Source organism: Manis pentadactyla, chromosome 15 (assembly GCF_030020395.1).
Source record: "Manis pentadactyla isolate mManPen7 chromosome 15, mManPen7.hap1, whole genome shotgun sequence".
In the NCBI taxonomy this organism is placed as follows: Eukaryota; Metazoa; Chordata; class Mammalia; order Pholidota; family Manidae; genus Manis; species Manis pentadactyla.
Genome location: NC_080033.1, coordinates 7534411 through 7562149, shown reverse-complemented (window position 1 = coordinate 7562149; position 27739 = coordinate 7534411). Strand labels below are relative to the sequence as shown.

The 27739-nt window shown below is 47.1% G+C and overlaps 1 protein-coding gene and 1 long non-coding RNA gene across 2 annotated transcripts in view; one reads left to right on the top strand and one right to left on the bottom strand.

The window, feature by feature from the left end:
* The window catches only part of LOC130681009 (uncharacterized), a 56440-nt gene extending 49798 nt beyond the window's left edge, over nucleotides 1-6642 (top strand). Inside the window, exon 3 of the long non-coding RNA XR_008994045.1 lies at nucleotides 6354-6642. This is a non-coding gene — a long non-coding RNA (uncharacterized LOC130681009). The remainder of the gene's footprint in view (nucleotides 1-6353) is intronic.
* LOC130681008 (zinc finger protein 541-like) lies at nucleotides 4217-26536 on the bottom strand. Its single transcript, XM_057492964.1, has 13 exons — nucleotides 26084-26536; nucleotides 22628-24455; nucleotides 20908-20966; nucleotides 20469-20628; nucleotides 18834-19158; nucleotides 10233-10296; nucleotides 9501-9643; nucleotides 9020-9123; nucleotides 7746-7821; nucleotides 7107-7195; nucleotides 4890-5033; nucleotides 4545-4726; nucleotides 4217-4434 (listed from the first exon to the last, which is right to left on the bottom strand). Exons 1-13 carry the CDS (start codon nucleotides 26311-26313, stop codon nucleotides 4263-4265), a joined length of 3576 nt encoding a protein of 1191 aa, XP_057348947.1. The 5' UTR covers nucleotides 26314-26536; the 3' UTR covers nucleotides 4217-4262.
* Between the last annotated feature and the right edge of the window lie 1203 nt (nucleotides 26537-27739).

The following is a 27739-nucleotide window of genomic DNA, read 5'->3' as shown; positions in this document are numbered from 1 at the left end:
AGGCACACATCTTAGTGTACAGCTCGATGAATTTTGACACATACATATACACTCATGTAATAATCATCCTCATCAAGATATCAGACATCCTAATTTTTATTCCTGCTTGACCTATTTCTCCTGTCTCTCTACCTGCCACCCTTATGGCAGCCAACAGTCTCTTCTCTGTGTCTATAAGTCTATTTCTGTTTTAATTTTTATATTCAACATATAACGGGGATCCTACGGTATTTGTCTTTCTTTGCTTGACTTACTTCACTTAGCATGATAGCCTCCAGGAATGATACCCTCTAGGACTAATTGGTTGTCCCAAAAGGCAAGATTTCATTCTTATGGCTGAATAGTATTCCATTGTATATATGTATCTAGTCTTTTTTAGCTATTCATATATCAATTGATGAACTTCTAAGTAATATTGGATACTGGTTCTAGTTTGAATAATCATTATTATCAATGCCTTTTGTGACTTTATTCATTAAGAGAATTCTATATTAATTATCTGAACTATTACCACTTTTGGGGGGATTATAGAAATAGCTTTACTCTAGAAAACTGAAGATTTTGATCCTAGTTACAATTTTTTCAGCAATCAGTTTATTATTTTCTCTGGTCTTGGTTTCTTAGTGTATAAATAAAAAAAAATGTAACCCTTCTAGTTGTGAAATTCTGATGTTTTCTATAAGCAAGTCTTAAAGCTGACTTCTAAAATTAATTTTAGAGGGCTTTAAGTTCCTTCTACACTCTGTCACTATTATTTACACTAATTATAAAAAATGCTGGCCCAATAACTTAACAAACATGGTATTAAGCAAACTTTTCTTTCAGAGGTGTGAATCTTTTCACATGTGTCTATGAGTCAGTCCTCATGATTGGAGCTTGTGTAGAAGATACACTACAGAGATAAATATTTCAACTCTCTTTGACCCCTTAGCAAAATAAATGAGAGCAATAAAGTTCACCCCTTCAAGTCTTGCTTTGTTATCAAATATTCCCCAAATCATTAAGCCAATAAAAGTGATATAGTCTTTCAGGGGAAAAACAACAGCAAAAATATTTTGTGGGTTTTTTCCCCTCAGGCATTTTAAGAAAACTTCAATACTAGATGTATGAATGAAATTACTTCTAAAAATTACAAAATTCTACCAGCTCAGAAATATGTGGCTACCTTTAGCAAGAAGTTAGACCACTACCCTAAAAAAATAGTATTAAGCCATTTCATAGTTTTCTTCCCCTCACTATAAACTGAGAAGAAATGTTGACCTCTTCTCTCATGTTTAGTTAAATTCAATTAGATCCATATATGAAAAAAATAAAAGATTAGGTGGTTCCGGGAGTCAACACTTCCTCTCATCAAGTGTGAGGAGACATTGATTAAGAGCCTTCGTCACACTGTTTAGTGTGCATATACACAATGGAATACTATTCAGCCATAAGAAAGAAACCAATCCCAACATTTTTGCAACAATGTAAATGGAGCTAGAGAGTATTATGCTCAGGAAATAAGTCAGGCAGAGAAAGACAAATACCAAATGATTCCCCTCATTTGTGGAGTATAACAAGCAAAACTGAAGGAACAATATGAGTGTATATCAATAATACCTTAATAAAAAAAAGGAAAAAAGCCTATGATCATGTTAAGAGATTGGGTTTACATGGATCTACATCTAAAACAAATAAGCTACAGATGTTACCCAACCTGCTGTGACCATAAACGAGTGATCCTAAAGTGAAAAAAATCCATTTTAAGCTCATTTGTTCGCCGCTCCTTTCATTCATTAACCCATTCATTCATTCATTCCAGTCCTCTTCAACTAGGCTGTTCCTTGAGTATAAAGATTCTGTTTGATGAATACTCTGCCGCTGATACCCACATCAATCTTAGATACCCAGCAGATGGTCAGAACATGTTTTTTTTAATGCAGCACGGTAAACAACACCTCAAAATTTTGACCCCTTGCCTCTAAGGAATAGGGAAAAAAGTTCACTTTAACCTTTTGACTTCTTTTTGCCCTTCACCCAAAACTGGGTCACCTGGTGATATCTCATTGCTGATGCAGGGAAAGTGGCTTTGGGGGGCAGGTGGGAGGAGAAACTGAGTTCCTACCCTACCAGACTGTGTGCTCCGTTCCAGCCCTTGACAATGTATTCGGTCTCTGTAACTCTTAAATACTTGTGCCTCTGCGGCTTTCTTCATAAGCCTAAGATTCAGCTTTAAATAGACACTTTTTCCATGTGGCAAAAGTAAAAGAACTTTGGGTATTTTCGCCTAAAAATAGCAGCTTGCTCTTCATTAAGTGGCAGTCTACTGCCTGCTCCTGCATTCAGTCCTTTCCCTGGCGACATGTAATATAACAAAGGAAGAGGCCGGTGGTCACAAGCCAGGACATTGCAGGGCTCATTAATTACTTGGAAAATGGTGCCTGGGTTGCAGCCAGAATCCCAAACAAAGAAGGGAAATAGCTCCTATTCTCCTATTGACAAGTTGATGGGTGAGGTAAGAATGAAAATCATCCGGATAAGAAAAGGAGGGAAGAAATCAAATGGAAGCAGTAGTTTTGTTCAAGACCAAATATACCATTAAGACATATTCCCAAACTCCAGGGCTTTGATTCATCTCAGTTGGGACCATGGAATATCACGATCTGCTCCTGGCCATGAGGTGAACTCGTTCTCTCTAATACAGGCACTGGGGACACCAGTTTAGGGAAAGCGTTGAGTGTGTGGGAGCCTGGGCCAGCGGTCATGGTGTGTATACAAATGGGTTACCCAGAGGCTTCCAAACTGATCTGGTCCTCAGGGCACTATACTGTAAATACACAAAGTGTTAAATAAATACTCTTTCCCTAGGAAACAGAATCCATAACTTTGGCAAGGCTAGGAATCCTAAACCATCTTAGCAAATGTGTCATAATTAAATGGGAATAGTTTCAAGCAGGAGGAGTCCGTTAAGACAAATGTGGATTTCTAAATGTTGATCTTAAAAGAGATGATTGAAGAAAAATACACTCAGTGGGTTCAACAAGTGATCTTGGTGTGATTTTTTTTTTTTTTTAGCAATGTTCACGAAACTTAACATGTGACTTCGAATTCTGAGCTCTGCAAAATACATAGGGAGGTCTGATCATGGAGTACTGTGCTGAAATGAGGCCGTCAGTAATTCATTTCCCAGGTCTGCTTTAAACGGTTCCCAGGAATGAATGGCCACACTGTTCCTGGGCTATAAAGACTGTTGCATTAGGAAGAAAGGAAAATGAAGCACACACACACACACACACACACATACACACGTACACTGTTGCCACTGCCACCACTGCCAACTTGCCAACTCCACTAGCACTACAAAACCCCTATAGAAAGAAGATTCTGTGGCTGTTTCACTGCCTATAAACAATACAAAAAGAACTTATTTATTGAAAGAAATAGATACTTCTGGAGTTTGTAGGCAATCTCACGGGCAAGCCATGTCCTCTGGGAGGAGGTCACCAGAACTGCCCACTAACAGTCAGATGTTTAACGTCCCCGACAAGGGAAAGCAAAACGAAAATTCAAGTCGCCCTGTAGTCATGCCGAGAGAAGTGCGGCCCAGTCAGGATGCAGGCATTAAAGGAGAAATAAGCTTGGGGTGGGTTGGTTGATTTTGTTTGGGGTGGGGTGCATATGGAAGAGATGAGAAATAAAATGGCACTATTTCTAGGAAGAGACATGACTAAGTTAAGTAATGGGAGAGGAAGGAGGAAACATACTCAGTTTGCACGGTTGATGTCTGCTCAGCCCGGAGAAGTTGAAGGCTAAGTTGTAAATTGGCTGAGCAGGTTCACGTGTAAAAGGAGCTGCCCTTTTCATTTTACTGAAACAAGTGAGTGAGGCTTTGAAACTCATGTGTGCCTGTGGAGTAAACCATCCAATAGTTCTTAAATAACCTCCGCGGTTGTGATGGAAGGCTGGGTCTGAGATATAACCAAAAGGATCACTGGAGAAACAGACTAGGAAGCCTAACTGTGACACGTGACCCTGGGACACACTTGGAAGAGCAGGAAAAATCAGATGCAGCGTAAATGGTGTGTGTATGGAAACCATGCTGCGCGCTGCTCCGTCACGGTGCCCATCGGTCTAAGGTGGACAAGCTGAGCTGGTCAGGGGTCGGGGGGTGGGGGTGGAGGCAGAGGGATGCCCTGAACACCTCGGGGAGGCTAAAGGGAGAGGTGATGGCCCGAGGTCCTCATCACGATGATACGCTGCCTGGCCCCGGTTCACGGCCCAAATCACCACTGCAAGGGGTCCATGTCAGGCCCCGTCTCCCCTTCCTCCTCCTTCTCCTCCTCTTGCAGCTTAAGGGCCTTCGCTGGCCTCTCCTCCCCGTCAGTTCTTTCCACGGGGTCCTGAAGCCGGTGCCGCTTCATGTGGGCATTTCGACTCTTTATCTTGTCAAACACCCTGCAGAGTCAGCAGAGGACATGGGTCAGAGCAGGGGGAACGTGGGCTGAGGGCCACGGGGACAGAGGGCAGGCTGTGCGGGTGCATCCGGGGACAGGGCTGGTGCCCACCTCTCACACTCCCCACAGGGAAAAGCGCCTTGGCCCTGGACGCGCTCCAGAGGCTCAGGGGTCCGCTTGGGAGCAGCACTTGGGCTGGCGGTGATGACGGATTCTCCCCTGCCACTCTCCGTCGCTGTCTTCAACTCAGCGGTTGGATGGTGGTTGGGTCTCTTCTTAGGGTTGCAAGTGGCCTGCAGAAGGGGCAGAAATGACATCAGGGTGCCCACCTTCCACCCTTCTGAGGGTGATGCTTTCCTCTGTAGGGGCCCCTTCCCCACCCCGACCTGGGTGGTCAGTAGGTCTTCAGACCAGCACTGAACTCCAGTGAGACCCCCTTGCCCCAGAATCCCCTACCTTTGCTTCTGTTGGGTCTGCCTCGGCCAGCTTTCTTTTGACCCTCTTTTTCAGTCCTGGGGCCCGAGAAGAGGTAGTAAACCTGACCCTCTTTTTCCAGGTGTAGTAGTACTCAACACACTGGGCCACGGTCTTTGTCTGGACCTGGTGAAAGAAAACAGCAGCGGGCTTTGGGCACTGCCTCACACGCCCCCTCGCCATGGGGCTAGGCACTTTCTGAAAGCTCTCCTGGAATGTCTCTCCCCTTGGGCTTGGCACGCCCCTGGGCTACAAGAAGCACAGAAGCACAGAGTCCTGCTCAGGGTAAAGCCACCGTAGCCAGCACCGTCCAAGCTCTGCACGCTCTCTGAGCCCCACGTCAATCCCGGGAGGCCTTCCCTACGGGAAGGTGTACACGAGGGCTCCCTACACAGGTGCTCACTGTGACGTCAGGACTAATGGCTATGCATTTACCAGCTGGGACTCCCTGCAGCAGGATGCCCTCATCAGCAGGTACCACAAAGCCTTTGCAACAGCCAGGCAGAGCCCTACAGCACACAGATAAGGGGCCCATGAGAGGAGGGGTTTTCAGGGCACAGTTGGATCCTTGGGCATTCAGACTCCAACATGTGCTCTCCCCCCACTAAGAATGGACCCCATTAATAATAACTTCTGTAAAAACAAAGCAGAACAGGAAAGTTTAATTGCTCTAGGAAAGCTATTTCTCAGGAAAATTAAATTGGCCATTTAAGATGTGGGGCTCACTTCAGAAAATACTTTCTCCATGTGAAATTTTTTCAGCTCTGTATATCTTCAAAGACTAGGAGCCAGAGTAGTAAATCCTCTGCCTAAGAAATATCACTACATTAGAAGAAAAAAAAAGAACTTGGACTTCTGCTTCCAAACAAGATGGAGCAGCAGGAGCTACACTGAGCTTCCCACTGAAAACAATGAGAAGAAACAGTCAAAATGTCTGAAATGATGTTTGGTGAGACGCTAGGCAAGCCAAAAACAAGTCTTTCTGAGAGACAGAAAATAAGCCCCCACTGTCCCTACACACTACACCCTGAGAGAGTTTCCAGGCCATTGTCTGGGGAGAGGGGTCCGGGCAGAACCCGGTGGGCTTCCTGAGCTGAGATGGGAGGGGGGGTTCTGGGAGAACAAGGCGGTGAGAGTTCACAGGACAAGGCAGGACAGGGAAGAGAGCTGCACAGACGAAACTTCCACAGATCTGGGGGGCGCTCCCCTCGAGCGTTCAGCAATGTGCTGACCAGCATGTGCGTATGAGGTGACCCAAAACTGGGTAAAGAACCACCTGGAAGAAGTAGATGAAAAGGCACTTTCTTGAAAAAGTTCAGTGTACACCTATCATGTGAGCCACTCATTCCTTTCCTAAGTATTTACCACCTGCCCCGCCACCAACACTACTTGGTCATGTAGAGATTTGAATGTGAATGTTCACAGCAGCTTTTTTTATAATTGCAGATACCTGGAAACCACGCAGATGTCCCTCAGTAGGTGAATGATTAAACGAACTGTGTTACATCCACACAATGGAATACTCCTCAGCAAGAAAAAGGGTCCACACAGTAACATGGATGGACCTCAAAATAGTGATGCTGAGTGTAAGAAGCCACACAAGGCAGACAAGCAGTGCACATGCTGCAGGATTGATAGAAAACACTGGAAAATGCAAACTAACTTATAGTGACAGAAAGAAGATAAGGAGGTGATTAGGGACAGGGGTGGTAGGAAAAACGGATTTATCACGGGGGTAGGAGGAACCTTTTGGGGGTGATGAATGTGTTTCTTATCTTGATCATGGTGATGGTTTTGCGGGTATAAACATCAAATCTTACATCTTGGTTACGTGCAGTTTTGTGTGTATCAAGTTAAAAGAACAAAAAACATCAGCAGACATTAAGTGTAGTATGCTCGCATCCTTTTCTAAATACATGTGTATGTGCATGTAAGATCTGTACGGGCAAATGCCTGAGGTGCCCAACCAAAGTCAGAGGTCATCATTCAGAAGTAGGATGACGGGGATGGGTGTGGAGGACTTTGAGCACGTGATGGCATTTCTGTACTCTCTGGAGTTGTTCACATCAGTGGCTTTATAAACTACAAGCAGTTTACAGTGTGAACAGCGTGTCACCCAGATAGGCCCTCCAGCTCTAGCTCCTCTCAGCGGTGAGAGATGAGTCCTTGTCTACACCAGCCCACCCACGTACACCTTACCATCTGGTGTATCAAGGAAAAGTTGTTCTTATGAGCCTGGAATGCCTTATTAAACAGCTCCTTCTCTGTGGGGGTCCAGACGTCTGAACCTATCGGAGTAACAGGAGGGAGAAGGACAGTTCTGCGGCCACAGCCATGACTGAAATGCAGCCTGCCCTTTTTAAAGCTGTCATTACCGAGTACCAATGATGTGCCAAGAATTCTGTTTTATCTCATACAATCCTTAGAAAAACCTTAGCAGGTTGGGATCAGTACTATCCCCACTTTACAGATGCAATAACAAGGCTTCCATTGGTTAACAGACTTGCCAACGGGAGGCAGGGACCCCCAGTTGCCTGACTCCCAGGCTGGGGTGCTCAGCCACTGCATCTGAGCCCGCCTTCACCTCTCCCTGGCCAGGGGACCCCTTTCCTGGCTGGGCACAGACGGTGAGGGAACCCCTGGAAGGGGGAAGGGAGGACCCAGCCAGGAGAGAGAGGCACCCCCTGAGGTCCCCTGGAGAGGAAATACCCTTCTGGAAAGGCAGGAGAAGGAGGGCCCCAAGAGCACGCCCAGGGGCACAAGCAGAGCCTGCCACCGAGACCGACTGGCTTTGGTTACTAGCCGGGCACACCCACCCCCGCAGCCTCGCTCCAGTACCTGCGTAGTGATAGTTGGCGAGAGGGTGAGTCGGCGGCTTCTGGGGTCCGCTCAGTAGGAGGGTCTCTAGGGCCACCTGGAGCAGGAAGGAAAGCAGGCTACTTTCTGAGGGAGGGAAGATGAGGTGGAGGCCTGCCTTCATCCCTTCATTCATTTGAAAAGCACTGACAGGCCCCCCTAAAGCCTCCCACGCTCCACGGCTACTCAGTGCGTGGTGGGGCCGTGGACTGGCCGCGGCCTGTGAACTGCAGTGGACATGCCGGCTCCGTCACTACGCATACTGCTGAGTGCAGCTGGGGTTTTTCTCAGTAGGGTTTTCTTGATGAAGGAAGCAGTGTGCAGATTTATTCCGGCACCAGCTCCTTCCTTCGTCAAGGACTGGCATTTGGAGGAGCCCTGCCTGTGCCACGCCCCATTGTATTTTCTTCATAGCACTAACCACTAACAATTTTTGAAAACAGATTTCCCTTTGACTGTCCTAAAATTAAAATGTAAGCCCCACAGAGAAGGATTTTGTCCCGCTCACCAGTGTAAACCCGATCGGAACTGGCCGTGGAACCTGCAGGGCCCAGCACAGAATGAAAATGCAGGCCCCTTTTAGAAAATTTGTTAATTTCAAAAATGGTGGAGGCAGAGCATTAGACCGAGTGGGGCCCCAAAGCGAGCCGTGCCCCAGGGCCACGACACTCATGAGGGCCAACAAACATGTGCTGGTTCCTTGGCTGAGCACCTGCTCTGCGCCGCCCACTGCCTTGCAACCTGAGGAAAAGTACAGTTGCCAACACTGACTCCTGGGGCCCTAACTCAGGTGACTTGACCTCCCTTCCCACTACTCAGAGTGGGACTTTTTATTTTCTAAACTTCAGAATGGTCAAGCGGGTCCTTGGAGGAAGCAGATATTTTTGTTGCATCAGGGGTTTTCGTACATGGGTTTTTAATTAAAAAGATAAAGCTCCATCAATAAACCAGATCATTACAGGACCTGAGTCAGTCTACTCGGCTCCAATCCCCATGCCCCTGCGATCTCGGAGGAACCTGGTGCTCTGCTGCTGCTCCAGGTAAATAAATGACTAACTGAGCCCCATCTACACACTTGCCCTACAACTGACAAGGACATCAACCCCACAGCCACTGGGGAAAAGGATGGGTGGCCTTTCTCAGTTTTCATGAGCCGCAAAGCCCACAGATGGCACGTTACATGCACCAGATCCCCAGCCTCAGCAGGGCAGGGTCTTCCCAGGGACCCACCAATCCCGCCCATGCCTCTAGCTCACCGGGACGTCACCCTGGGCTTCGTGCAGGCAGTGCAGAGCGAGCTCCAGGTTGGTGCCCCCTCCTGGCATCGTGCTGGAGCAGGCCAAGTTGCAGAGTTCAGTCACTGTTCCCAGCAAACGTCCCCAGCCAAGCGTGAGAGATGGGAGACACAGGGAGTCAGTGAATATCGGGGAGGACATGTCCCCAAAAGCACAGGGAGGGGCTCCTTGTCCCTGTCTCCCTCACAGATCCCTGAAAAGCAGGCGAAGGGAAGGACGGGGTGGAAGGGCAGGAACCCTGCTCCTGGCACCTGCTCAGGATGGCCTGGCTGGTTACTGCATGAGGAGAATGAGGGGCGGGAGGAGAAGTCCTGGTCCCACAGCCTGCTACCCCACCCAGGGATACTGCTTCTTGGTCCAGGTGAGACCTGGGAGGAGGAACTCCTTGGAGATGAGGGAAGGGGGGTTACTCTTGGGAATTTGGCCCCCATGTCTCAGCCACCTCTATCCAGTGTTTCTGGATTGCTTGTAATATCGTCCCATGGCTTCCAGACGAGAGAAGCTCCATCTTCATCGGTCTCAGCAGGAGGGCGCTCCAGGAGCTCCGGGATCTCAGCCTGAAACTCGCCTCCTATCCTGATGTGTCTGAAATGAGGCCACACACGAGACATACACATGTGACTAAGATGGGAAATAAGACGGAGATGTGTGACGTGCCCTGCTCTCAGGCCACAACCCTGCTCTGTGGAAACCTGTCATCTCCCAGATGCATCTGCTGAGTATTCGTCACCCCGGACAGACATGGACAAGTGTTCTAGATACCGTCCAGCTACACTCTCTTCCTCCAATTTTCTTTACCACCAGGCTTCTCCCTCAAGGGCCCCTCTTGGGGTCCAGGACAGGGGAGGTGTATGCTGATGCCTGGCATGCTTCTAAACCCATCGCCACATCTCCCTAGTCACATTCCATGGATACTCAAGCCTCACATGTGCTATCACCAGTTCTACCTATATCCCCAGGGTCCTGGGCATTTGTCTCCGTGGGCCCAACTATGGGATGCCCAGAAAGAAGGAACATTGGAGGAACTTCCTACATACACCCCGAGAAATCTACCACTTCTCTCCCAGAGAGAAGCTAACACCCCTGTGAGGAAGGAGCTCTGAGGGCACACAAGGAGGGTAAGAATATCCCCACTTTGGTAGGACCCCCAGGATCTAAGTCTGTTCCAACTCACGGTTCAGTGCTGAGCTCCGTGTCATCCTCGAATGCGCAGATGCCAGAAGCGTCATTCACTAGATCTAGAAAACATGCAACAGAAAGCTTCAAGACCACGGACTGGAAGGGATGCAGGGGCCCCTTCTGCCTGCCTTTGTAGAGCAGCTGAAAGCAGGGTTTCCAAGCTTGCAAGGTCGGGAGCTCCCTCAGAACACTAACAATAGAACTACCGTATGATCCAGCAACCCCCCGTGTGGGAATTGACCCAGAAGGACAGAAATCGGGGTCTCAAAGAGACACCTGCACTCCCATGGTCACTGCAACGTGATTCACAATAGCTAAGATGTTGAAACTCCCAAAATGCCCATTGACATATGAATGGGTAAAGAATATGTGGTTTATACATACAATGAATCCTATTTAGCATTGAAAATAGGACATTTTGCAATATGCAACAACATGGATGAACCCTTGAGAACATTAAATGAAATAAGCCAGTCACAGAAAGAGAAATACTGCATGAATGCACTTAAGATGTAGTATCATCTAAAATAGTCAAATCCATATAAAAAGAGAGGAATGGTGATGTCCAGGTTTAGGGTTGTGGGAAATGGGGTGTTACTAACCAAGGAATGTATAGTCTCAGTTAAGCAAGATGAATAAACTCTAGAGATCTGCTGTATGGCACTGCCAACAATACTATATTGAACACTTAAAAGATTCGTTAGAGGGTAGGTCTTATGTTCACTCTTCTTGTCACAACAATAATTGTTAAAAAGATCATGTGGAAGAGGACTAGGACTTCTGAAAATACAAAGAGTAAAGAAAAAAAAAATACAGAGAGAAAAATAAATGAATGAAGGAAAACGAAGAGCCACAGACAAATGTGGGACATCAATAAGTGCAGCAACACATGCAATGGGAATACAAGGAGGAGTGGAGAAAGGAACAGAAAAATATTTAAAGTATTTAATGGCAGAAAATGTGCAAAATGTGACCAAAAAACAGTACATACATCCAAGAAACTCTATAAACTCCAAGTAGCATAAACACAAAGAGCTCTCCATCTGGGCACATCATAGGCAAAATACTGAAAGCCAAAGATAAAGAGCTTGAAAACAAAAAGAGAAAAATAACGTGATATACACGTACACTCCAGTAAGATTAACAGCTGACTTCTCATCGGACATGACAGCAGTTGGAAGGCAGTGGGACAACATGATCTCATTGCTGGAAGTAAAAACTCAACCAAGAATCTTATATCCGGCAAATTACCTTTCACAAATGAAGGTGGAAAAAGACATCCTTAGGTAAATAAAAACTGAGGAAACTTGTTGCTAGCAGACGTATCTTACAAGGAACATTAAAGGGAGAGAATTATTCAGCCATGAAAAGAAATGAAGTTCTGATATACACAACATGGGTGAAACCCTAAGTTTTCATGCTAACTGGAAGAAAACACAAAGAAGCACACATTGTATGATTCCCACTTATATGAAATGTCTAGAAGAGCCAAGTCTACAGGACAGAAAGTAGATTTTTGGTTACCTACAGCTGGGGACAGGGTCGAGAGGGGAGGGACAAGTGACTACTGAGTACAGGGCTCCCTTGGACATGATGAAAATATCCAAAAATTGATGGTAGCAATGGTTGCACACACAGCTCAGTGAAATACCAACTAACAATGTATAGTTTATTTTAAGGGGATGAATTGTATGACATGTGAATTACACATCCACAATGAAAATAAATACTACAGGAAGTTCTTCAGACTGAAAGAGAATATGACATGAGATGGTAATCTGAATCCAAACAAAGAAACAAAAAACACTGCTAAAGGTACTTATATAGGTAATTATAAACCTCAGTCTAAATGCATACTTTTTCTCTTTTCTTAATTGAACTAAAAAGTAATTGCATAAAACACTACTGTTACAGGCCTGTAATTTACAAACATATATATGACAACAACAGCACAAGAAAGGGGAGATGCATTGGAGTAAAGAAATAGCACTGCATACAGTAACTCAAATCCACAGGAATAAATGAAGAGATGAGAAATGGGAACTAAAAATGTTATATAACAAACTGTATAAATAATGCTTGCATCCGCTGATTCTCTCAGTTTTTGTTACATAAAACAAAATTGTATAATATAAGAATTGATGTTTTGCTGGGTTTATATACACACACACTCACATAAACATACATATATAAAGTACATATATGAATAATAAGAGCAAGAGGGTTCGGAGAAATAGAGCTGTATAGTATTAATGTTTCCGTATTTCACTGTAAGTGACGGGAGGGACAGGGAGGAAGGCAGAAACCCTACTCCTGGAACCTGCTCAGGATGACCTGGATGGTTACTGCATGAGAAGAATGGGGGGCGGGAGGAGAAGTCCCGGTCCCACAGCCTGCTACCCCACCCAGGGATACTGCTTCTTGGTCCAGGTGAGACCTGGGAGGAGGAACTCCTTGGAGATGAGGGAAGGGGGGGTAACCTTGGGAATTTGGCCCCCATGTCTCAGCCACCTCTATCTGGTGTTTCTGGAACGCCCGTCACATCGTCCGATGGCTTCCAGACCAGTGAAGCCCCAGGTTCAATGGTCTCGGCTGTAGGGCGCTCCTGGAGCTCCGGAATCTCGGCTTGAAACTTCTTTCCTCTCCTGATGCGTCTGAAATGAGGCCACACACGAGACATACACATGTGACTAAGGACGGAGATGTGTGACGTGCCCTGCTCTCAGGCCACAACCCTGCTCTGTGGAAACGTCTGTCATCTCCCAGATGCATCTGCTGAGTATTCGTCACCCCGGACAGACATGGACAAGTGTTCTAGATACCGTCCAGCTACACTCCCTTCCTCCAATTTTCCTTATCACTAGGTTTCTCCCTCAGGTTCCCCTCTAGGGGTCCAGGACAGGGGAGGTGTATGCTGATGCCTGGCATGCTTCTACACCCATGGCCACATCCCTCTAGTCACATTCCATGGATACTCAAGCCTCACATGTGCCTTCACCAATTCTACCTATATCCCCGGGTCCTGTGCATTTGTCCCCGTGGGCCCAACTATGGGATGCCCAGACAGAATGAATATTGGAGGAACTTCCCACATACACCCAGAGAAATCTACCACTTCTCTCCCAGAGAGGAGCTAACGCCCCTGTGAGGAAGGAGCTCTGAGGGCACACAAGGAGGGTAAGAATATCCCCACTTTGGTAGGACCCCCAGGTTCTAAGTCTGTTCAAACTCACATTCGAATGTGGGGCTTGGTGTCATCCGTGATAACATGGTTGCCAGAAGAGTCATCCAGTTGATCTAGAAAACACGCAACAGAAAGCTTCAAGAACACTGACTGGAAGGGATGCAGGGGCCCCTTCTACCTGCTTTTGTAGAGCAGCTGAAAGCAGGGTTTCCAAGCTTGCAATTACGGGAGCGCCGTCAGAACACTAACAACAGAACTACCATTTGATCCAGCAACCCCACTTGTGGGTATTGACCCAAAAGGACTAAAATCGGGCTCTCAACGAGACACCTGCACTCCCATGTTCACTGCAACGTGATTCACAATAGCTAAGATGTGGAAACAACCAAGATGCCCATCGACATATGAATGGGTAAAAAATATGTGGTTTATACATACAATGGAATCCTATTTAGCCTTGAAAAAAGGAAATTTTGCAATATGCAACAACATGGATGAACCCCTTGAGAACATTAAATGAAATAAGCCAGTCACAGAAAGAGAAATACTGCATGAATACACTTAACATGTAGTATCTAAAGTAGTCAAATCCATATAACCAAAGGGTGGAATGGTGGTGGCCAGGGTTAGGGTCGTGGGAAATGGGGAGTTACTAAACAAGGTGTATAAAGTCTCAATTAAGGAAGATGAATAAACTCTAGAGATCTTCTGTGCGGCACTGCCAACAATAATATATTGAACACTTAAAACATCTGTTAGACATTACGTCTTACGTTAACTCTTCTAGCCACAACAAAAATTGTTAAAAAGATCATGTGGAAGAGGAATAGGAGTTCTAGAAAGACAAATTGTAAATCAACAAAGGAACAGGTAAAAATTATTTTTAAAGCAGTTAAAGTCTCCAGAAGTTATCCTGAAGGTATACAGCATTTTAAGAAATATTCATTCAGGACAACTGAGTAAATGTCAGTAGGAATAGTGAGTTTGTGGCACCTGAGCCATGACTTGCTCCCTTACCTACCAACCCCATGCACTGTGTATCAGAAGCTCTACTTGGAGGGCTCTACTCCAGGGAGGTGCAGCCAGGGACACAGGGGGTCCCTCTCCTCCCAGCTCTCATGCCTAAAGAGCTAAAGGAAGGTAAAATGAAAAATGCTCAACAAAGAGAGAAAACTATTAAGAGGTAGAAATTGTTTTTTTAAAGAAACAAATGGAAATCTTGGAGTTAAGATCCATAACCAAAATGCAGATTGGAGCTGGCAGAGGTAACCAGCAGCCAACTTAAAGCGAGATCCATGGAAATTATGAATTTTGAAGAACAGAGAGAAAAATAAATGAATGAAGGAAAACGAACAGCCACAGACAAATGTGGGGCATCAATAAGTGTAGCAACATGTGTAATGGGAATACAAGGAGGAGTGGAGAAAGGAACAGAAAAATATTTAAAGTATTTAATAGCAGAAAATGCCCAAAATGTGACCAAAAAACAATACATACATCCAAGAAACTCTATAAATTCCAAATAGCATAAACACAAAGGGCTCTCCATCTGGGCACATCATAGGCAAAATACTGAAAGCCAAAGATAAAGATTTTGAAGGCAAAAAGAGAAAAATAACATGATATACATGTACACTCCAGTAAGATTAACAGCTGACTTCTCATCGGACATGATACCAGTTGGAAGGCAGTGGGGACAACATGTTCTCATTGCTGGAAGTAAAAACTCAACCAAGAATCTTATATCCATCAAATTACCTTTCACAAATTAAGGTGAAAACAGACATCCTTAGGTAAATAAAAACTGAGGAAACTTGTTTCTAGCAGACATGTCTTACAAGGAACATTAAAGGGAGAGAATTATTCAGCCATGTAAAGATATGAAGTTCTGATATACACACAACATGGGTGAAACCCTAAGTTTTCATGCTAACTGGAAGAAAACACAAGGAATCACACATTGTATGATTCTCACTAATAGGAAATGTCCAGAAGAGCCGAGACTACAAGACAGAAAGTAGATTCGTGGTTACCTATGGCTGGGGACAGGGCTCCCTTGGGACATGATGAAAATATCCAAAAATTGATGGTAGCAATGGTGGCACAGCTCTGTGAATATACCAACCACCACCCTATTGTGTATTTTAAGGGGATGAATTGTATGACATGTGAATTACACCTCCACAATGTAAATAAATACTACAGGAAGTTCTTCAGACTGAAAAAGAAAATGACATGAGATAGTAATCTGAATCCAAACAAACAAAAAACACTGGTAAATGTACTTCTATAGGTAATTATAAAAGTCAGTATAATTGCATATTTTTTCTCTTTTCTTAATTGACTTATAAAGTAATTGCATAAAACACTACTGTTAGAGGCCTGTAATTTATAAACATATATACGACAACAACAGCACAACAAAGGGGAGACGCATTGGAGTAAAGAAATAACACTCCATACAGTAACTCAAATCCACAGGAATAAATGAAGAGATGAGAAATGGTAACTAAAAATGTTATATAACAAACTGTATAAAGAATGCTTGCTTTCTTTTATTCTCTCAGTTTTGGTTCCAAAATACAAATTCGCATAATGTAAGAATTAATGTATTGCTGGGTTTATACACCCACACACATACATATATAATGTACATATATAAATAATAAAAGCCAAATGGTTAGGAGAGATTGAGCTCCATAGGAGTAGTGTCTCTGTATTTCACTGTAAGTTATTATACATCTGAAGAGATTCTGATGACATTAAGATGTAAATTTACATTGTAGAGGAACCACTAAGGAAGGATTAAGAAAAACATGAAAAGCTAAAGGAATTAAAATGTTACAATAGAAAATACTTAATACATAAGTAAGCCAGAATAGAGGAACATAAGGAGAAAAAGGCAAGGTACATTCAGAAAAGGAAATGCATAAAGGCAAATGTAAACCTCCCTATATCAATGTAACATTAAATGACACAAGACTGAATAAACCAATCAAAATGCAGAGTTTTCACATTAGATAAAAAATGTATGATCCAACTAATATTATCTATAGGAAACATGGTTTATTTTAAAAAAACACAAGCACTTTGAAAATACAAGGTCAGAAAATATATACCAAGTAAACAACCTTAAAAGAGGCAGAATGGTACTGTTAGGCTAATTACACTTTAAAACAAAAAACATAGAGATTATGATAAAATTATTGCAGTGATGATAAATAACATTGTAGTCATATCATGAGAAAAACAATCACTCCATCAGGATGTTATGACAATTATAAGCATACATGCACCTAAAAACAGAGTCCAAAAATACATGAAGGAGAAACTGACACAACTGAGTATGAAATACACAATTCAAAACAATAGTTGGAGATTTCAGTACTTGCAGTAATGGATCGGACAACCACACAGAATGAAACAAGACATAGGTGCATTTTTGGTGCGTTCCACCCAACATCAGTAGAATATATTCTTCTCAAGTGCACATGGGACATTCTTCAGGACAGAACATATTGTAGCTCATAAAACATGTCTCAATAAATTTGAAAGGACCAACTTAATACAAAGCATGTTCTCTGACTGCAGTAGAATTACATTAGAAATCAATAAAAGGAGACAATTTGGAAAATTCACAAATATGTGGAAATAAAACAACACACTCCTCAATAATCAGTGTATTTAAGAAGAAATCAAAAGAGAAATTAGGAAATATTTTGAGATAAAGGAAAGAAGAACATAACATACTAAAACTTATGGAATGTGGCTAATGCAATGCTCCAAGGGAACTTATAGCTGTAACTGTCTGTATCAAAAAAGAAGAAAAATCTAAAATCACTATGGTCAGTTGATTTCCACAAAGGTGCCACACCAGCTCAATGGGGGAAAGAATAATCTCTTTAACAAGCGGTGCTGCAACAACTGATACCCCCACGCAAAAGAATGAATTTAGACTCCTATCTCACATAATATAGAAAAGGTAAGTTAAAATTGATCCAAGACCTAAATGTAAAAGTTAAGATCATAAAGCTCTTAGAAGAAAAAGGAGTAAAAGTCAGCATAATTGCATATTTATTTTCTTTTCTTAAGTGACTTAAAGTGACTTTTGGTCAGGCAAAACTGTAGATACAACACCAAAAGCACAAGTGACAAAAAATAAAATCTCTTGTACCACAAATGCCATAAATAAAATGAAAATACAAGACATGATACAGGAGAGAATTCCCAAATCATATATCTAATAAGGGACTTGCATACAGAATATAAAGGGAGCTCTTACAACTCAGTAATACAAAGATAATAACTCGATTTTACAAAGGGGCAAAGGATCTGAATAGACATTTCTGAGAAAATACACAAATGGACAATAAGCACATGGGAAGATATCAACATCATTAGCCATTGGAGAAATACACATCAAAACCACAATGAGATATCTTATGCCCACTAGGAGAGTTATAATTGAAAAAGGTAAGGATCGTTGACAAGGATGTGGAAAATTGGAACTTGCGTGCCATGTGCATGGAAATTTATTCCCATGGCTCAGCCATTTTGGAAAACAGTCTGGCAGTTCTTTCAACTGTTAAACATAGTTACCAGTGACCCAGCAATTCCACTCCTAGGCATAAGCTCAAGAGAAATGAAAGCCTTTGTCCAACAAAAACTTGTATGTGAATGTTCATAACAGCATTATTCACAACCATTAAAAGATGGAAACAGCCCAAATACCCATCAGCTATAAATGGATAAAATGTTGTGTAGCCACACAACGGAATATTATTCAGCTATAAAAAGGATTGAAGCACTGTATATGCTGTACCATGGATGAACTTTGAGAACATTATGCTAAATGAACAAACTAAACACCAAATGTCGCATACTGTATGATTCCAATTACATGCAATGTCCAGAGTAGGTGCGTCCATGATGATTAGAGATGATTAGTGGTTGCTCAGGGCTGGGGAGACGGGGGCAGTAGGGGGTGTATGACTGCTAATGGAAACAGTGCTGCTTCTGGGGTGATGAAATTGCTCTAAAATTACATAGTGCGATGGATGCACAACTCTGAATTTACTAAAACACATTGTATACTTTAATGGGTGATTCATATGGTATGTGAATTATGTGCCAATAAAGCTGCTAACAAAATTTTTCAAAAGGACAGGCAGAAGGGTGGTCAGGCTAAATGGCCTCTATATTTCCCTTCTGCCTGTAAAATTCTCAGCACCTAGAAGGCTGCTGGTTCCACATGGTCCTGGGATACCTCTGAGCAGCCATGGGACCCCCAGACCAGACACAGCCACAGGCCAGAGAAAACGCCTGGACCAAATGCTACACGTTGAGGTGGATCTGGCCCATCGCAGGCCTGCCGTGTGATGGTCAGAGATGACGGGCCCCAGCCTCACTCACCAAGCTTGCTGCTGATGAGTTTGTCAGGACCAGCCTGAGTGGACATGGAACAGAGAGTGCTGGAATCCAGCCCAGACCCCTCCCGGATGGGGCTTAGCACCAGGGGCGGTGTATCGGGAGAACGCGGGCACAGTCCCTGCAGGGAGTGGTCCCCCAGGAGCACTGGAGACTGCAGGCAGCTCTGGTGGCCTTCTTCAGGGCCCAGCCGCCCAGAGGCAGAAGGGTTGGGAGGCAGGAACGATGCCTTGGGTCGGGGGCACTTTCTCCGCTTTCTGGGCTGGCTGGTCTCCTCCCCATCTCTCTCCTCCTGGTCTCCGTCCTGTCCCTGGAGAAGAGAATTCAAAGCCACAGGGGGGTGACTTGGGGCCACATGTGCACAGCTCAGTCTTCAAGGGGGTGCGAGTACCGGCAAGGGCACTGCCCACAGAGACAGAGGGAAACATAACACCCAACACCCCTGTCCGAGCCGGGCTCAGCAAGGGAGCCGAGCATGGCCACCACGCCCGATCCAGACCCCGGATTCTCGGCCTGGATGGATGATGCTGGAAGCTTCCTCATGTGCCCACCCCCCCAGGGAGAGGCCCTGATACACAGGGTTTTGGAGATGTATGAGGCCAGCGTCAAGTTGGTAAAAAGACTGGCACTTAGAGATGGGGCCGGAGATGCAGTGCACCAGCATGACAAAATGAAAAATGACAGCAGCTCCGTGAGATGGATAAACGGATCTATGAACCCTGTTGCCCTGCCTGGAGGGGGCTTCTCCAGGTGGGACCCTCCAGTACGGGCTGCAATGGCTGATCCCGTGAACTTAACCACCTCCACACAATCTCCCCTTTTTCTGCCAATCTTACTGCTCCTCATCCCCCAAGTCTCAGCTCTGACCCCCTCCTCCAGGAAGTCCTCCTTGACCTCCTCAGGCAGGGTCTCTGGTGTCCCCTCAGTCCCTCTGCTCCCCCTCCGAGCCCAGCCCAGTCTGAGTCCTCACTGCCTGGCATGTGTTCATCTACTCGCATGGACTGGGAGCCCCAGGAGGCCAGGCTGGGGTCATCCCTGTCACCACGGTGTCCCCAGCACTGCCCCCACAGGGCCGGCCCAGAAGGTGAATGAATGAATGAATGTGCAAGCCAAGCTGTTCTGGAGAGATTTTTTGTGGCGTCTGGTTTGGGCTTTGCCTATGACTTCCACTGGCAGGTTGTGCAGGAAGCAGTGGGAAGAAAGAGGACCAACCAGCACCCACCTTGGCTGTGCGCCCCGGGGGCCAGCTCACTGGGCCCAGAGGCATCCCCAGAGGAGCTGTGCTCATGCCATCTGGGGGCTTCACGGCTCCTGGGGGGCTCTGTGCCTCCACCTCCACCCTCAGCGCCTGACTCAGAGGCTTGAAAAACTCTGTGCCCGACACCTAAACACAGGAAGAGATGGCAGCGTAAGAGGAACCGTAGGCAGGCGGCAGAGGGGATGCTCCAGGCTCAAGCACCGGCCTGCCCCCCAGAGAAGCGCAGCCTGACCCCTGGTCCCTGCCCAGGCTTCCCCGGGGGGCGCCTCCATCCTGAGACCATGACACCCAGCCACAGACTCCCTCCCCAAAAGCCTGTGAGCGCCCTGCGAGCACAGAACCTACTGTGCACGCCCCTTCACCTGCTGGTCCTGGTTCGCTCGAGGTGGCTGCCACTGGTCGTTGAGAAAACACATATGGCTGATTAGCCCCTCCTCTGTATAAAACATCTGGCTGCAATTCTTGCAGACATACGCGCTCCTTGACTCTGCCCAGTCTGCAGGGCCTCCATTTTGCTGGTTACTGTGGAGAGACACGGCACGGGGGAAGAACGGGAGAAGGGGACTCCACCCCTGTATTCTCTGTTTTTTTCTTTTTTTTCTTTTATGTCTAATCCACTGACAACTCTCGATGAATCCCCAGAAACGGAGACGATACCCCCTTCCTTCGTGGCCTGGCATGTACCTCTTCAGGGCTGAAGCATCCAGAACTCACTGGCCCAAGGCCAGCACATAAAAGCCCCCAGAGGACTCCTGAGAGGTTGAGCCCCCAGGCCCGGCAGGGAGGGGTTTCTGAACTTACCGTCCGCCTGCCGTGCTCTCCTCCTTCACTGGATCGGGGAGCTGGTAGGTATTTCCATCCTGAAGATGAAAATACATCTGAACCAACATATCAAAAATGAGGCATATGCAAGGACTAAAACTACAAGGTGCCGAGAAGAAAACACAGGTGTGACTCCGTGACCTTGGATTAGGCCATGCTTTCTTGGATGACACAGAGAACAAACTGGACTTACCAAAACTTAAAACTTCCCTGCATCAAGGGACACCATCAATAAAGTAAGAACCCACAGAATGGGAGAAAGTCATTACACGTTATACATCTCATAAGGGCCTTGTATGTACAATACGTAAAGAACTCTTACAGCCTAACAAAAGTCAAATAACCCGGTTCAAAAATGGGCAAAGGATATGAACAGACACCAAACCGGAGAAGACATGAATGGCCGATAAGCACATGAAAAGATGCTCAGCACCATCAGCCATTAGAGCCTCGTGAGTCAGACCATGATGAGGCAGAACCTCACACCCACTAGAATGGCTATGGTAAAAAAAAAAAAATTGGACAATAGCAAGTGCTGATGAGGCTGTGGAGTAATCGGAGCCCTCGTACACTGAGGATGGGGATGTGAAATGGTGCAACTGCTTTGGAAAAGCCTGGCAGCTTCTCAGATGGTTAAGCACAGAGCTACCCCATGAACTGATAATCCCACCCCTAGGTCATTCCCAAGAGAAATGAAAATGTATGTCCCCACAAAAACTTGTATGAATGCTCACAGAAGCACTATTCACGATGGCCAAGAAGTGGAAACAACCCAAATGGCCATCAACTGATAAATAAACAAAATGCGATGTATCCACACAATGGAGTATTATTCATACATAAAAAGAAGCGAAGCGTGGCATATGCTACAACATGAATGGACTTTGAAAACATTATGCTGAGTGGAAGAAGGCAGACATTAAAGGCCACAGTGTATGATTTCAATTATATGAAGTGTCCAGAGTAGGCAAATCCATAGAGACAGGGGTAGATTCATGGTGCCAGGGGCTGGGAGGTTAGGGGGAGACCTGGGGGGACGACTAAGGGTGCGGGGTTAATTTCTGGGTTGATGAAAAATGTTGTGGAAAAAGTGGTAATGGTGCACAACCTTTGTTAGTACTACTAAAGATCACCAGATGGTGTGATTTAAAATGGTCAATTAGATGGCATATGAATATTAAAGCTGCTTAAAAACGAAGAGGATACAGCTGTCGGGTGCTAGACCTGAGCACGTTGCAAAGAGAAGCGGCTGACCGCCTGGCGCCCAAGTTCTCGTGGCCACCACCTGGGAAGGAACCAGGCTAATGCTGCACAAGTGCTGACACATGTGGGCACCCCTGCCCCACAGCCAGAGATGGCATCTCATGCAGGAATACTGAGGGGGAAGGAACTCTACCATTATATCCTCTGAAGAGTTTGAGGGGCAAACCCAGAACGAAGAGAAGGGCAAGAGGAAAGCAGGCAGAAAAAACTCAGTGAGGAAAGGTGACACGGGGCATCCCAGCGACTTTGCAAAGCCTTCATCCTGGCTTTTTTGCGGGGAAGGTTGGTGGGGGTCCATGATGTCTCTAAACCTTCACTTCCCCTCTGTAAAACTGGGTCTGAGGACTCACGGGCACTAAATAAAATGTCTGGACACTCAGAAATTCGGAAACAAGTGATGAGTGAGTCTCTCATCTCACAGCATAAAGTCAGGTACCTGGATCCTGTTGGATATCGTCAGCTTGGACTTTGAGTCCTGCGGGGTGTCCACTGAAGGCCCGGCCGATGAGAAGGAGGCCATGGCCACCTGGCTGGGAGAGGCCTCACAGCGCGTATTCATTTTCACCTTCTCCTTCTGGAAGTCCAAGAAACATTGGGCCCACATGTTGCCAGAGAAGAGCCTGTGGCCTCTGCCCTGGGAGCAGGCCGGGCCCTTTGCACCTTTCATGGCCCCCAAGGCCAGGCCATTCTCCACCTGGGCCTGCTTCCCTGGGAGCTGGGCTCTGGCAGGATTGTCCCCACTTAGCTGGGTCTGCTGTGGGCCCCCTGTGGGGAGAATGTCCCGCAGGTCTAAGGGCCCTTTCGTGGATCTCAGCTGCTTGGCCAGAGAGGAGACATCTGCATTCCCAGGGGGTTCCCATGGTACAGGGGCCACTTTTGGTCCTCCCTTCGTGTCCCGTCTATTGCTGCCGGGCAAGGCCTCTCTGGGGAAGGCGGGCGTGGTTTTTCTCTTGTGGGGCGGGGATCCCTCTGGCTCTGGGTTTGCAGGGCCCGGATGGAAGGAGTCAACTGTGGGTGCCAGTGGTGGGGGCTGGTGTGTCCGCGGCCCCTGCAGTGGCTTCAGCGCAGCCTGCTTGCCCTCAGGCACAGTTTGCTGGGAGGAGGCCACAGCCACCTGGGAGCCAGAGATGAACACCTGGGACTTGGTGATCATCTGGAGCACCTGCATCTGCCCTTGACTCACCAGACACTCCTGCGACTTCAGGAACAACTGCCCGGAGAGCGGCGTTGTGTTGTCAGACGACAGCCCACTCGGCTTCAGGGCCTCCTGGAGGCCGGGATCCTCCATGTGCTGCCGTGAGCAGGAGTCGCTGTCAGAATCGCTCTTCTTGGAAGCCCTGGTGTCCCCTTCCTCGCCGGCATATCCAGCGCCATCGGAGGCCTCCCCAGGTGCCTTCAGGAGTGTTGGGGGGAGGGGCAGTGCATCCTCCAGACTGGGGCCACCGCTGGGCGAGGGCTCCCCCGTCAGGGAGGTGCTGCTGGGCCTGGGCCCAGACTCGGAGCCCTCCTGAGGGGACACGGAAGTGGGCTTCTGGATGGCAAACACATCGTTCCCTTCGCTCTCGGGGCAGCCTGGCAGGTTCTGGAGCCACTGGAAGTCGTGGTTTGAAGGCTCAGCACTGGCAGGCGCTGCCTGGCCTTGGAACAGAGGCAGGCCGGCCGGCAGGGTCCCACCCTCCTGCCCGCTCCCCAGGGTGGGCGGTAGTTGGGGCGGCTGCTCCGAATCAGCTGGGTGTGGACCACCATCCTCTGCTACCCTGGAGTGAATGGCTGTGAACCCAGTGGCGGGCTCCTTCCACAGGGGGTGACACTCCTCAGGAACATCAGTGCCCAGGGTCCCTGGGGCCGCTGGGGTGCAGGGGTAGGGCCCCAGTGAGGGTGGGGAGGGACAGGCTGTGTTTTTCCCTTCCCCGTCATCTGAGGGCCCGGCCAGGACCGGGCCGGAAGAGGAGATCTCCTGGTGGACCAGGCTGCTTACAATAGAGCGCAGGGGCTCTCGGTTGGGCAAAAGGGGGCCTGGGGACCTGGCTTCTGGAGGCACCAGGGACCGCAGGCCATCCGCAGCAGGCTGGCCGGCCACCTCGTGGGCAGGAGAGGAGTCCCCACAGGCTTCTTCCTCAGGGGGGGCCTCCTTCAGGACGCACAAGCCGTGCCGGACCTCGTAGTGCCGGCGCAGGGAGCGGTCATCACAGTAGCTCTTGCTGCAGCCCTGCTCCCTGCACGCAAAGGGCTTGGTCTTCTGGTGGGTGAGCAAGTGCCTAGTCCTGGAGTCACACACGAGAAGGGAGTCAGAGGTCACTGGGGCTCAGCCTCCCACTGCAGGGTCCTGAGCCTGACTCCCCCAACAGTGCTCACAAGGGGCAGTGGAGCTCAGAACCACAGTTCAGAACCTGCACTCAGCCCCCGGCTACAGTCAAAGCATCTGGAAGGGGCGCCCCTCTCCCTCACCGTTAAGCATACCCCTTATCTGAGAGAAAAATCAACAGAAGCCAGGCCAGAGTTCCCCAGAATGGGTTCCCCAGGAACACCAGCCCTCCTGAGTGGCTCCCCGAGGACGTGGGCTCCACTGGCAAGTCAGTCCCAACAGAGCACCGTGTGCTTCTTGGAGGTTCACGGGAGCAAATGTAACAGCCACATAGCAGGTAGATAGATAGAGGGTCATCTGCTTAACCTGCCATGTCTCTGAAACATAGTTGCCCACAGAACTGTTTTTTGAAATAGTTCCTCTTAGTGCCCTCAAGAACCAATTTTGCAGAATACATTTGAGGAAAAGCTCATTTGGGGAGCATCCTGCCTTTAACAAAGGAGTCTTTCCCCTATCATAGAATTCCTATAAGGAGACAGCTGCCTGAAAACCCCCACAGGAAAAAATACAATTTACAGATGCCCAAACAGAACATTTTAGAAAACAGTCAAATGTGCCTCCTATAAAATAAAGGAATACAAATATGTCCTATGTTTATGTCATACTTACATCTACATTAATAACATAAACAGATGAGTAAATACCCTCTGCGTTCCCAGCAGCCCTACTCTGGACAGTCCTAACAATGCGGCACATGGGGCATGCTGATAAATGACAGAGCCCTTCTCCAAAGGGCGGCCCTGGCCTCCAGTTGAGGAGAGTGGCAGAGACCCAATCTCCAGCTTCCCTGTTAATCGGTCTGTGACATGAGCAAATCGCTGCCTTTCCCTGGCGGGGGGGTGCTTGGCGAGAGGATGAGTGGGAAGGCGGGTCAGTCAAAGCCCTCTGGGAAGGCCAGGAGCATATAAAATGCAAAGGACTGCCGACTCCCACTTGCCAGTCTCTTGGTTTGAGGAAGTCTGTCTGTCCTTCCTCACTAGCAAGAAAAGCTTATCATTTACCAGACATTAGGAACAAAAGGAATTCTGCTCCAGACTCCTTATGGGCTTTCTTTTAAAATCAAGAGTTAAAAAAAAAAAAAAATCAGGAGTTAAAAGAGAGAGACAAGAGTTAATGTGCTATTGCCCCATTCTAGGCACAGGGATTTTGGAATCTCTCATGCCCTGTGGAGTCCTGGTACATGTTCCTCAAATAAACACGGGCTGGTTCTCCTCAGGCACCTATCACTGTCTCCAAATATTTCTCTTTAAAGTTAACCCGATTCCCTCCATGACAAAATTGCCTCGGGATGTCCCGTCTGCAAATCAAGGCAATGATTTTCTCATTGGTGTGACTTTGGGAGCTCGCAAGGGTGACCTGTTCAGGGCAGTGGCAGACCTGTCCCCAGACACAGAGTCCTCGTCTAAGCACGGGTCACAGGGACCCAACACCGTCAGGCTCATCTGGGAGGTGATGAGAATGACCTAGGAACACGCCCCCTCCTCCCCAGGCCCCTGCACAGATGTTGGTGACCAGACTCCTACATACAGGTGGTCCTTGCGCTTAAAGGCCTTGCTGCAGATTCCGCAAACGTGTTTCCGATCCTGGCTGTGCGTCAGGTAGTGCTTGTTAAGAGAGCTGGCGCGGCTGAACACCTTCCCGCAGAGGCTACAATCCAGAAGCAGCTTCTGAGGTGAAGTGTGATGCTGCTCTTCTTTCCCTGCGCTCCCGGAGGTGGCCCTGCCTCCTTCGTCACCATCTCTAGGCACCTGAAGCATGGCCAGCCTCAGGTCTAAACAAACAGAAGGAGAAAGCCCACGTTAGAGACACCTGGGGACATGGAAGAGCTCGGCTAAAGCGCTCCCCGACTCTTAGAACCACAGTAGACGCGGGAAGAGAGACCCAGGAACCCTTTCTCCATCTCCAGTACCTTAATTCACAGAGAAAACAAGACGTAGACCGGGTAGTGGGGAGAGAAAGGACCCTGGTCTGGCCACACTGCAGTACAGTACCCAGTCAGAGGCTCAACTGTGGTCAGTTGTGGCCTGGAAGGATTCTAAGAACCAGGTTGCCGTGGCTGCAGGGGCCTTATGACATCATGGCCCTCTCACAAGGGCAATCCAGAAATACATCATCCAAAACTTACAGAACTATAAATCCTTTCTCCCAGCCACTTTTACCTTTGGGTTTTTAAAGGAAATAATGTACACTTATATGAGGAATTAACTGCAGGGGAATTACCCGCAGCATTGCCTTTCCTGTTAGAACAGCCTGCTACCTGTTCAGAGAGCATGTAGGTGACACCATCATGGTTTAAATGGTCTAGGACATAAGCACTTAAGGTAAAACTGTGGAAAACTATCTGATGACATGAAAGGACATTCATGCATTAATACTAAGAAAAGAGCAGCCTGTTACAAAACAAAATTATCCTAGTCTTTAAAAAAGAAAAATAAATTTTAATAAGAGAACAGAGAGAATTGAATAGACTGATAGGATTATGAGCCAATTTTATTTTCTTCTTCTTCGGTACTGGAATATGTCTCCATGCTTTCTGTGTCCCTTGGTAAAGTGATAAAAGGTATTTTAACAAGCCATGTCACCTGAGGACCAGACTGGGGGTGTGCAGGTGGCAGAGCGGAGGTCTTCAAATATCCCGAGGGCCAGCTTGTGAAGGAAGGAGCAGATTGCTTCTGTCTTGCAGAGGAATGGCTGTCTGCAGAAGCTCCTGTCTGGGACAGAGATAGCTTGGGGTCCAGGAAGCAAGGGAAACTGACCTCAAATCTCCAGAACCTAAGGCCCTGGGTACCAGGACTCTGCAGGCTCCCTGCTGGGCTCACAGACACTCAGTAACTGTCTCCGGTATGCATGAATCATGGAAGATTTTTCTACCCCTCAGATTGGTCTTCCAGGTGGAGCACACTGCCTCATGAGAGGGCAAGTTCAGAAATCACCCTTTATCTGGGACTCTGCAGAGGTGGGATCCAAGAATCCAACAGGCCAGGTTGTGGGGAGCGGAGGGGGCTCAACTTTAGGAGCCAGAGTGCTCAGCCTCTGAGCCTGAGACCCAGCAGAGAGACGGAGCAGGAAGGAGCCTGGGGTGACTAAGGGATAGGGTTGCAGACTTGTTAAGTGGTCTTTGAATACTTAGAATTAACTTAACACAGGGAATTTCCCGCTCTGATTTATCGCTGGAATACCGGG